The sequence below is a fragment of the Pygoscelis adeliae genome, unplaced genomic scaffold (genome assembly GCF_000699105.1).
Source record: "Pygoscelis adeliae isolate BGI_AS28 unplaced genomic scaffold, ASM69910v1 Scaffold101, whole genome shotgun sequence".
Lineage (NCBI taxonomy): Eukaryota > Metazoa > Chordata > Aves > Sphenisciformes > Spheniscidae > Pygoscelis > Pygoscelis adeliae.
In genome coordinates, this window is record NW_008824238.1 from 6,254,274 (window position 1) to 6,266,105 (window position 11,832).

The 11,832-nt window shown below is 40.5% G+C and overlaps 1 protein-coding gene across 1 annotated transcript in view; it reads left to right on the top strand.

Moving 5' to 3' along the window:
• The window catches only part of TRPA1 (transient receptor potential cation channel, subfamily A, member 1), a 45,092-nt gene extending 43,843 nt beyond the window's left edge, over window positions 1-1,249 (top strand). The window contains exon 28 of the mRNA XM_009335074.1: window positions 1,018-1,249. Coding sequence (XP_009333349.1) covers window positions 1,018-1,249 — 232 coding nt within the window. The remainder of the gene's footprint in view (window positions 1-1,017) is intronic.
• The last annotated feature ends 10,583 nt before the right edge of the window (window positions 1,250-11,832 follow it).

Genomic DNA, 11,832 nt, shown 5'->3' on the forward strand with positions numbered 1-11,832 from the left:
TACAGAGAGGGAAGAAAACTATAATTTTATAAAATTATTTATAAATAGAATAACTTGTGGCCATTTCACTATGGAAAGTTATATTCACTGCTCCGAAAATATTGGCTGAAAACTTCATTTTACTACGTTGCCAGTATGTTTTTATTGTCAGAGTTCAAAACAGAGTTCAGTTCCTACTGAAGCTAGTGGCAACCAGTGCTGAGTGTATATGGTTTTGTTTTTTGATTTGGGGTGGGATTTTTTTTGCTTTGTATTAATGTTAGCTAATTGCTGCGCTATTTTAATTCTTTGGGGGGAAAAAAGGCAACTACATCTACAGAAGCCCCAAACTGTTCTTCGCAGAGAACCTTTTCAAGTCACAATGTGTATTTCATGCTGTAATTTTGTGAGTCTAGACATTCTGAAAAGTAGATTTTCAAAAAGCCTGTTTGGTAGTTTTACAAAGACAGTTTCTAGACACATTTCCTATTTCTTTCATTGTTTCTTAAAAGATAACAGATACTGTGTTCTGTATGCATAATGCTAACTGATGTTAACTTTATTTGTATCAATTGCACTTTGGATAGCACTTTAAAAGAGATCAGTAAGTGCCTTATCAGCATCTCTCATATGCTGTTAAAGTAGCTGTGAAATTTACTAAGTATTTGTGGATGCTTAATTGCCATTGCAAATCTGTCCCTTTTTTCTTGCCAGACTACTTCAGTCAATGGGAAAAACTTTTGATAGAACTGTTCAGAATTTTTTTTTTGAGAGAGAAGTTGCTCTTACCTTAAGTATCTAGTAAGTTACTTTTCTCAAGAACCAGGAATTTGTTCTTTAATCCTATTTCCTGAAACCTGCAGAAGTACCACAGCTTGAAAATTAAATGTACTCCAGATAATATTCTTTGTTAGCAGAAGGGTGAACCTGAGAACTGTCAGGTCTTTCACATCTGTAATTTTAATGACGAAAATGTCCTTTTAAACCAAATGACAAAGCCTGCTGTGTATATATTTTTTTCTTTTTTGTTTTTTTTAGGCTCAAAGATATATCAACACTGTTGGAAAAGCAACATGACCTCATTAAATTGATTATCCAAAAAATGGAGATAGTGTCAGAGGCTGAGGATGAAGACAGCAATGATTTATTTCAGCACAAGTTTAGGAAAAGGCAGTTAGAGCACAAGAATAGTAAATGGGATACAGTGTTAAAAGCTGTTAAAACAAATGTGCCTAACCCAAGCACAGAAAAGAACAATAGCTTCTTCTAGACATGGCTATGATATCACGTTGTATTATCATTTTGGTTTACTTTAGGGTCACTTCTCTTATTGTCTGTGCATAATGTTAATGTGATACATCATATATTCAAGTATAAAAAAAGGCCAGATCCAAAAAAAGGATGCAGGTGCTCAAAACAGTGTTTAAGGAGACTGAAGATGTCTACATCCAAAACTGTGATCCTAAAAGTGGCTGGCTAATCAGGAAAGTGCCTAACTCACCAGATGCCAACCTTGCTGTCCTGACAGGTCCCAAGGCTTCTGTCTAGATCTGTTCCTGGATTTGGCCCTAATACTCTTAGGTCTGTACTTAATTACATTATTTTCGGTTACGAATATTTTTAGAATTTCCAAATTTTTAGAAATCCAAACTCTAACCATTTAGTGTTCGGATGTTTTGAGAGAGCCCATGGGCTTTATGTAGCTTAAAGAAAAAGTAAGAAACTAACCTGACAGATTGCGTTGGAAGTTTTGCTGAGTAAGGACTGCAGGATCAGGCCTGAAAGGTAAGAAACAAAGAGACCACGAAAATGTCATGTAAGGGAAGAACTGTTTTCTTTTGTAGAGAACTATATGCAATTCTCAGAGGGATCATTTGTACTAGCATGCATATAGCAACGATAGAATGACACAGTAAATATTAGTCATTTACAACTTGCTGTCCTTATATTGCTAATGTGACTTTGGCCTTCCTGATAACCTAAAAACTGGCCTTGCTACTTTCATCTGCACTTTGGTTTTATTATTTATTTACTGCATATTCAGTGCATTATGTAATATACAGTAATATGTCAAATGTGGAAACAAACATGAATTAAACTGTGTTTAAGTACCTGAGTATATTTGTTTCAAAAACAGTGCTAATAAACTAATTATGACTACATGTGGTTGTAATGCTCTGTGGTCTGCTTTTGAATTCAGACATTTTCTTTAAGAACTTAATGTACGTTAATTCTTCATGTAAAGAACAATTATGATTCCTGTTTATTTAAAAGGTAGCCACCAGAAGGTAATTCACACTGTACAGAACTTGTCCAATCTTCAGAAAACACAGGAAGGTGCGCTGTAAATTAGTGAGTCTTGTGCCTTAAGATTGCCATGGATGACACGCTACTCGGTACGGAAAATGCTTTCTCACCCAACCGCTTTATCCCAGCTTTGAGACTTTAAATCTTTGCCTGGTAAAATAGAGAAAGGAGGAAGTTATCACTTAGTTCTGCCTATTCTACGACACTTACTAAGGTGAACAGTTGCTTAATATCAAATGGTGGATGGCATCTGTAGAGATTCAGGAAGCGTTTGGAGTTTGTTTCTCTTCACTAGCAAGATTCGTCGATACCTTTGAATCCTGTGGCATAAATCCACGCCAGCTCTAACTGAAGACATTTGCTGTTAAAACTGAAGTTCTGTTCTGGGTTTGCCTCCCAGAATCTGCGTAGGCATTTTGCGTTTAAGTGTGACTGTAATAGCTTAGTTAAGTAATAGCTTAAGGCAGAAAACAAGCATTTGGCTACTCCATTCAAACAGCAAATTGGGGGCATGGACATACGCATTGCTGTGTGACTGTGTCCACAAATATACTCCTGGGAGCCCCAGAGGCCCCATCCTTAAGTCTGCCTCTGGATCCCGTTCTAACTGTGCTGTTGAGATCTGGTGTGTACCATCTCTCTCGCATACCCAGGTGGAAAGAAATACGGTGCAGAGATGGTGGAGCATAACAGCGTCCTCAGTTTTCTCTTGACAAGTAGAGGATGAGGAACGTGTGCTGCAAAGCACGCTGCATCTGCCCTGCAGCCTGCAGGAGGAGCAGCTGTGGGTTCTGCTTCAGGACCAAGTCTGGTGTGACACAGTGAAACAGGGAGGGAGAACCAGTGAGCAGAGTCAGAATCAAGAAAGTAAAATTGAAGGTAGCTGTAGTCATTGAAGTTGTGTTGTGGCCTCTAAACTTAAATCTGTTCCTATGAATAGGCTGATTGGATTTTCTGAGCTACTGTGCACCTGCAGCTCCCTCTGTCAGTGGAAACAGGAATTTCCAGGTTCTCAGGGTAAGGCCAAACTTGAAAAATTTAAATTTTTAATTCTTAAAGCGAGAAAAGTAATTTTAAGTTCCTGACAATCTGTACCATTAACACTAGATGGCAGTGAGTGATAACATTTTTGAATAAGTAGATTGGGCCTAAATACATAGTTTTAAGTGAAGAGGAACAGCAGTACCGTTACAGCAGAAGCAAAGTAGTCAGCGCTTATAGTTTTAAAGTTCAAGCCTTTCAAGCTTCTTTAAACAGAACTCAGGCATTTATACACAGCAGCCTCTCAGGGATTTAATCTTTTCTGAGCTTTTAACTTACAATTTGAGAAATGTTTTCCTTCCCCCCCCCTCAGACTTTGCTTCTTTCACTCGTTCAAGCAGCTGTCATTATGGTGGAAAATATGGATAACCATATCCACCCTTCCCAACTACCCATCCAAAGCTGACCCTAACGCCACTGCATAGTTTGCCTGCATGGAGGACCATGTGGTGGTGGGTGTTAAGAAATTTCCAGATCGCTAAGTGGTTCGGTTTTGGTTTATTTTCTGTGACTTAGCCGTAGCAGGTTCACAGCCTGTTAAAATTCTCAGCAGCAGCTCTTCGACAAATCAGAGTGACATCCAATGTGGAACTAAATCCAGTACTGGCACATTATTAGGAAGCCAATGCACGTCATGGCGTACAGAAGTGATCTTGGTAGTACAAACGCTTTTGACAAACTCCATGGTGTGTTGTAATACCATTTATAAACACATCCATACAATTAACTATATTATTCACACTTTTATAATGTAAAAGCTGTTAGTAAAGTTGATCTGTAATATTTTCAACTCTCTGGATTTAAGGAATAATTACCAAATACACGCTATTTACTGGGTAGTTTGTACACACATAGGTAGCTGAACAGATACTAGGATCTATGGTTGCTCCTGGATTTGGCATGCATTCCCAGGCTACCAAGGCCATCAGGATAGATCGGCACAGAAATGGTCGTTTCCATTGTGGTGACAGTAGGACTATACAAACTAAGGGTGGTCGAAAAGTTGATGGTGGTTGGGATATGGAGAGTGCCTGCAGAGCAGGACTCTCTTGGTCCTACGCAGAACCAAAACTGGCCAATTCCTGGAAGAAAACATAGGAGTTTAAAAAAGACGTTTCCTGCAGTTCAAGGTAAAGGTGCAGGGTTAGAGCCCGGCTTTTAAGCTTCATGAAGGAGCAGTTCTCAGCACATATAGAAATAACAGTGGATAGAAAACAGTTAAACTACCTGTATGCCAATTAATACGCAAACAAAAACCAATTTTGATCAACAGCTTTTATATGGAAAGACAGATAGAAGGCATTTTATAATTAGCTAGTATTACACATTGAATTATTTAACTTTCTGTGGAAATCATCAGACTGATTATTTAATTGCCACGTGATAGAAATATATAGTAGAGTCTAAGTGTGAAAAGTATAGGGCTTAAGAAACTTAATACATGTAGTATCAATTGGAATACAAATCACAGTTATGTTTGAGAAGAATTGTGTAGACTGAGGTGAAGATACTGGGCCATTTCAGCAATCCCTAGAAGCAATCCTGTTAGACGCGTCCATATATGTTAACTGAAAGTGTCATCGTGTGAGTTTTTAAATTCACCCGTAGGAATTAACATGGATAAATTCAACTGAAATTGATTCTTTGGCTGTGAATATAGCATCTGCAAACTGTGATGGGTGTATATCTGTAGCCAATCTTCATCACCCACTTCCCTTTAATCTGTTTGGAAATACCACCTGCTCTTCATTCAGGGTGCGGACAGTTCTGTAGGCATACGTGGGCATCTTTGCTCTCTCTCTGGATTGTGTATCAAGTATTTCTGATAGTGAGGGTAAATATTCCAGCTCATCTCCTGCTGCTCAGCAGCTCTGGCAATGTTTTCTCCTCAAAGTGAAGAGTGGGTCAGGCAACGGCACCATCTCCTTCTACCAAACCAGGGCGTCCCCAAGAGTTGTTGCCAGGAGGGTTGATTTGTGCCTCACCTGTGTGACACACAGGAAGGTCACAATCTGGGACAAGAAATGCCATTACTGTATGATTTGGCAGTCTGAAACAAGTTGGCAATCCTTTGCTGAAACCAAACGTCCAGAGGCCTGGCTTTCTAGTGAATGCATTGGACTCTTGCTGAGGAGGACTGACTAGCAAAATACTTTGCCCAAGTGAATTAAAATCAGCTAGAGCAATAAAATGCTTCCTTACAAGAAAACCTGAAGTGCCTGAATGTGAAGTGGACTACAGTGAGACTGTTTTAGGGCTGGAAAGCCCAGTAGGTAGGAAATAACCTGCTTCAAGCTGTCTAGTGTGCATATTTGTGTCCTTTACATGATCTTATGCTGCTGAAACAAAGACAGAGCCACTCTATAAGTAAACCATCATTTTTTAACTCTCATTTTGTCTCCAAAGAAATAGCTTTGCATTCTCCTTACTGTGTTGTATAATACCATTTTCTTACCTGTAACATACTGTAGACGTGGCTTTGTAAAAAGTTTCACACCAAAACGTCATCCCTTCAGATCTCTTGACAGTACCTGCTACGTGAAAAATTGGATTATAGAGGATGAGTAGCAGAGAAACCCCCTGCTGAAATCAGCCGGGAAGGATTTAAAAACCCTGGGGGTACCTGTATTGAGGAAGAATAGAAATCTTTGTGAACAAAGTGGTAGTCCTCCTAACTGCTTAGGTTTTTGTTTTGTAATGCCCATAAGCAGATTGTGTAGTGAGGGAAAGAAAAGGAGGTGAGAAAACATCCTAACTCCATATTGGAGGACCCGAGAGAAGAAACCAGAGCCAGATTTTCCTTCAGCTTAATGCCCTTTTACCCCACCCTGTCAGTGTCAGGAATCATTTAGGCTGCAACATATTACGCATCAGTTGTAAGATATCTTCACACTGATTATCCGACAGAAGGGGTCTCACCGTGGACAGGACTTAAGCCCATGTTGTCAGTAATGAATGGAGAAAGTGCAAGAGCGTAGCAAACCTCGCCCTGGAGTTACGGACAGCAGGAGAGTTTTTTGAGCTTTCCTTTGGAAATGGTTGAGAAGCTATAAAGGATGGCACAGGATATGAGAAAATCTCTGATACCGAAAGTAAGAGTACTGCTTAAATGTAGCATTTTCCGAGCAGTACAAAGATGGTGCCAAGGTGGCATGTGAAGTGCAGGAGAGCTCCATATGAGCCCTTGCATCTCTCTACCGTATTTCTAGTTCTAGTGTGCCAGCGCACAGGCCACTCAAGCATGACTGAACCTGTTAGGTAAAGATGTTGGCATCCTTATAGAAATGCAGCAAAGACAATGTCACAATAATCATGACAGAAGGTGCTTCAGGCACTTGAACAAGTAGCTCAGGCAGGGAGAAATCTCAGCAATGATAAGACTTGGTTTAGAAGTAAAAATGGGAAGTAATGCAAATGATGAGAAGCAATGCATTTTATGTCGTTTCACGATTGGGAATCACAGCTTAGAAAGCAGAGCAAAGCTTAAAGCTATTCATTTCAGAAATGAGTAATAGTACTGTTAATATTTATTTATCCAGAGAGGTGACTGCAGTCTAAGATCAATCAGCAGCAGGAAACTGGGGATTGAGAAAAATGGAAAGTTCAAACAGGCCAGTAACTTGGAGAAAAAAGAAGGGTGAGAAACTGGGAGTAACACTGACGTTAGTGTGATCACACTGAAAAGGACCAAAAGCCCCAGAACGCCACTGGCCCCGTCTGAGTACAACGGTGGTGCTCACAGGAATGTCAAATTCAGCTGCATTCAGCCATGTGAGATCGAGGACAGGGATAGCTAAGATCATTTAAACTTCTAAAACCAGAAAGCATGCTTCTCAACTCAGTCCTGATGATAATCCCTGGAGCTGGCAATGTCCCTGGGAATAATTCAGCAAGGCAGCATGGAAGCGATGCAGTGATAGATAGCCATAATGGACTTCAGAGTCATTTCTCATCACTTGAGCTGACTCGCTTCCTGTGGATTCGAATTTTAACATTTATTGGCATATTTTCCTAGTCTGTGGGACAATTACAGTTGCATTAAATGGCTGAAAGTAATCGTGGTTAAAAGTTACCACTGGCGCTGTTACTGTGTTGTGAGGAAAGGAGCCTGTGTATTTCGAAGGATTTGGTCTGCCGCATTTCAGTTTGAAGGTTGTGTCCATATCTTGGATGCCTGAAGAACTGCAGTATGGTGGCTTCACCCTAACGAGGGGAAGGGATTCTCAAGGCACGGGACAGCTGCACTTTCCTAGGCTGAAGTAACGCATCGGGCATTTGAGAATTAGAGAAACCGGTTTGCATTAGCACCAGTCAGCCTCCAAACACAGCTCTGACACTACGGCAGCGCTCCCTCAGAAGCACTCATTGCTCTGAGCCCTGCACCGTGCGTTGAGCCTCTTCCCCCACTGCATCTGCTGCCACTTCCAGCTGTCTTCAGAGCCCACCGGGCCTCTGCAAAGCTACACGACCAAAAATGCTAAACGCAGCTGGGTAAGTCCTTCAGGCACCCAAACTGAAAAGAAAATGAAGCAGGCGAGGATTACCAACAACATTCCAGCAAGTCATCAAAAATGAAGAAATTCAAACTTAGAGGGAAAAGACAGAGTTGGATTCATGTGTTCAGCTTGGGTAGAGTACTCAGTGAAGGCACCACCACCTTTATTTTGTTGTCCTGAGAGCAAGGTATCTGTAGGTAACACGTTTTTATATATATAAAAATATATCATATATATTTATATAAATATTGTATATTTATATTATATTGATATTATATTTATATTATTATATATTTCATACATATTTTTTTTTTTACATATATATTGTATTTTAGATAAAAGCTGGGAAGCAGAGAGTTCTTATTATCTAGAACCCCAGTTTTCTCCAATGGGATCTTGCTCTCACATATCCATGGTGATGACAGGGATATAGTATTTCAGATGCTTAATATGACGGCTCCACTGTAGTAACAGGAGCAGAAGGGAAACAGCTTTGCTTCTGGGAAATGCCAGCATCTCCTCTGGTCTATGCCACCTGGTCTATCTCTCCTCTGGTCTCCTCTCTGGTCTATCATCTCTGCTCTGGTCTATGCCACTGCTGAAGTACAGCATCCAGGGTGTTACATGTAGAATCTACACACACAATTCCTTCTGTAAAAATAAATAACTAGAAGATAAATTCTGTGTTTGCATGTTCAAGACAGATCTTGCAGGGAGTGTGATGAAGAGGAACCAAAAAAGTATTTGTTCTAGTCAAAAACCAGCATTGTTATCGTTCAGGGCAGGCTCATTTCTCACGTTTACTAAGACACGTGGGGTGTGTATCACTTAGAGAAGAAAAAGATAAAATGTGAGAATGCTGTTCCTTCACCCTGCTATTGGCCCAAAGCTGTTTTGGTTACCATCGTGGTCAGCCTCTACCAAAAGCAGAGCAGTAATAAACTGCATCCATTGCTCTCCAGCACAGGAACTTGTAATACAGTTGCTCATTGTTGATATGAAATTTAACTTTTAGTGTAGAAAGAGAAATGTACTGAGGTTTGCCTGTGGCCTTGACAGTCTGCAAGGGCATTTTATGTACTGAGGCCTCACTTTGTTTATTGTCAAGTTAAGGACTATGCTAGTGGTTTTGTCTGGTGTCTGGCCAGGAGGTGGCTTTGTCTGGCCTTGCCCACAGGACATCAGCATTTCTAAAATACTCTTGGACAAAATGGATACTAAAAGCAAATTTGTCCTCAGAGTGATACTGCTCTATTCAGCAGAGGCAACACCTTGGCTTGATGGAGTTGCCTAAGGGTTGGATCCTTGCTCTGACACTGCACAAGCATACAGCTTTTAAGAAGTTGTCTCTCTGTTTCATGCAGACAGAAAGTAAACGAGCTCGCTGTCTGGAGGAAACAGAGGCAACCTCTTCGAGCTAAACGAAAATGTAGTTTACTGTATGCCTGCATTTATATCTGACCATCTGACTGTAATAATACACCACACACTTATAATGAAGTAGTCTTTATTTTTACCCACATATATACATATTACAGATAATATATATTTTATTAAGTATAATTATCATATATACAATATATGGTTACAAATATTATATATAAAAAATAGATGGCAGGTATTTCATACTTGTGAGAGTGGCAATCAGTACACGGGGTCATGGTGTGCCCCCATCCCCAGGTAGAGGTAGTCAGTGGGCAGAGGGGCACCTCTCCCCTAAGCTGTGTGGGACAGGCTGGAGTCTGGCACTCAAAGGGCCCACCTGGGAGAGATGCCTCCTCTTGTTGGATTTTAGCCGCGTTGTTGTCAATATGCGGCAAAAGAAAAGGCGACAGCTTGAATCTCAGATGGCTCTAGTAAGTTTGTAGGATGCTCTGAGCATGCTTACCTCATTTGGTTTTGAGAAGACCTAGTATTAGCATTTCAAATCCATATCTAGTCTAAGTTTGGGCTCTGACTATTTCTCCCTTAAGAAAGCTAGCTGATAGTCCCGTAAAATGTGTACTGCTTTGTGAACAAGTTTCACATGCAAAGGAAAAGCTAGGGAGTTCTGCATTACTTCATCCTTTAACTTCAACCCAACAAACTTTGATAATTAATACAGCTGGACTGATTTCATTTCATTACAATTTGTTCCCTTGCTAGGTACAGTAAGACTTTCTTTCTGAGCATGTAAAAAAACCTTAGTTATTTCATGTTTCTTCATTAATATATAAAACTAGCCAAAAGATTTCACTACTCTCTTCATTCCTTTATCTGACTCAAATAAATGATATTTTGCTTTGCAAAGGTCTCTGTTATTCTGTAACATAAGCAAATAAGTACCGGGGGGTGTAAAAATACATGCTACGATTATGTCAGATGAAACAGAGACAGATGACCACAATCAGAAGCCTGCACCTTCAGCCTCCTGCCCACCAGACAGGTGGGGTCTTCTGGAAGGACCGAGGGTGATCCAAAAGTCAGACTGCTACAACCAAGGAAAAACAGCTGGAGAAGTGAAAGCATTTCCCACAAAAACTTGGTACAGGAAGGTAAGGCAGAAATATGCGTTGCTAAACACTATAAAAGGATCTTAGAAAGTGAAGGTCACTGCCGGAATACACCTCTGCTGCCTCCAAGCCACAGCATCAGCTGTGGCCTGAAGTTGGGAAGCCTCCCATGACCTGGTGGTTCCCAGTGTCTATTCCTCCCTTATACCAAACCCAATTGTCGCTTTCCCATCTGCCTTCACAGCAGCTGAGGTGGATCTATGATGTCTTCTCTGACTGAGATCAGCTGTATGATGGACGTCATCACAGGGAGAGGTCAGGCACAGGGTGGCACAGAGGGTGCCACCCCTCAGTACCCCTTTCTGGCCAGGGCACAGCTGAGGCTTCCCCCAAGGTGCACAAGCTGGGTTTCCCCGGAAAGCACGAGCAAGTGAACATGCACTGTTAAAATAACTATTTTCTTAACTGTATAATCTATAGACATGGACAAAGAGGCTAAGAAAGATCAGTGCGGAGTAGTGAGTGTAAGATGAGGAGGAGGAGGAGGTGCAAATATAAAGCATATCTGCCCCAACCTGGGGGCTGTAGGCAATTATGGCTGAACTTAAAAGGAGGGGAGACAATGTGAAAGGTGCTATAGAGAAGCTAGCTTAGACGGCACTTGTGATCTCTGGGTTTGGGACAGCAAAATTCTCAATGCTATAAAGCTTCTTAAGGTTGACTGGTGAAAAAAAAAGAAAGGGGTGCTGGGGGAATTAAGGATGGAGCCAATAGTCCACAACAAGGACTGTGAGTTACCAGGGAGCTTTGTTTGTTTTCCAGCAGAGTCATAAAAGCATCATCCACTTATCTGAATAAACACAACAATGCACAAATTATTCCTGAGGAACTCATAAAACATGTATTAATGACTCTAGAGATAAACAATAGAATCCTAGCTCCAGCATGCATATTTTCTGATGTTAAAGTCTGCTTTTTAATGCCTACAATCCTACTTTACAAAATAGCCTTTAAATAAAGACCAAATGATTCATAAAGAGCTTACTTTTGAATTATGAAATCAAGTAATAATACTAGGCCTGTGGATTTCTTTCCTCTTAGGCTTTAGAAACAGTTAAAATGTCTACCTAGAGAGAAATAAGAGAGGCTGAAGAAAATAAAAATAAACATCACTTAACCTTGGATATTTGGTTTATTTTATAGTGTATCTAAATAGTTAGGGTCATGAAAGGCGAAATGATTCAGTGAGACTAAAGCAAAATTAAAACAGGGTTGATCATTCTTAGATTCGGCACCCACAATCCTTTTGTGTCATCCCAACTCCTGGTCTACCCTAATGTATGCATTTAAACAGTGCTGCATTAGACGACAGCAGATAAAAAGGGGGAATGAATACTCCTGGTTATTCTGGCCCCAGTGATAACTCTACTATTGATTTCCATGAGATCTGAGTTTCTCTCAGGTGATCGTTCCTTCGGGAATCTCACCTGCAGGTGGTAATTCTTGTTCAGTCACAC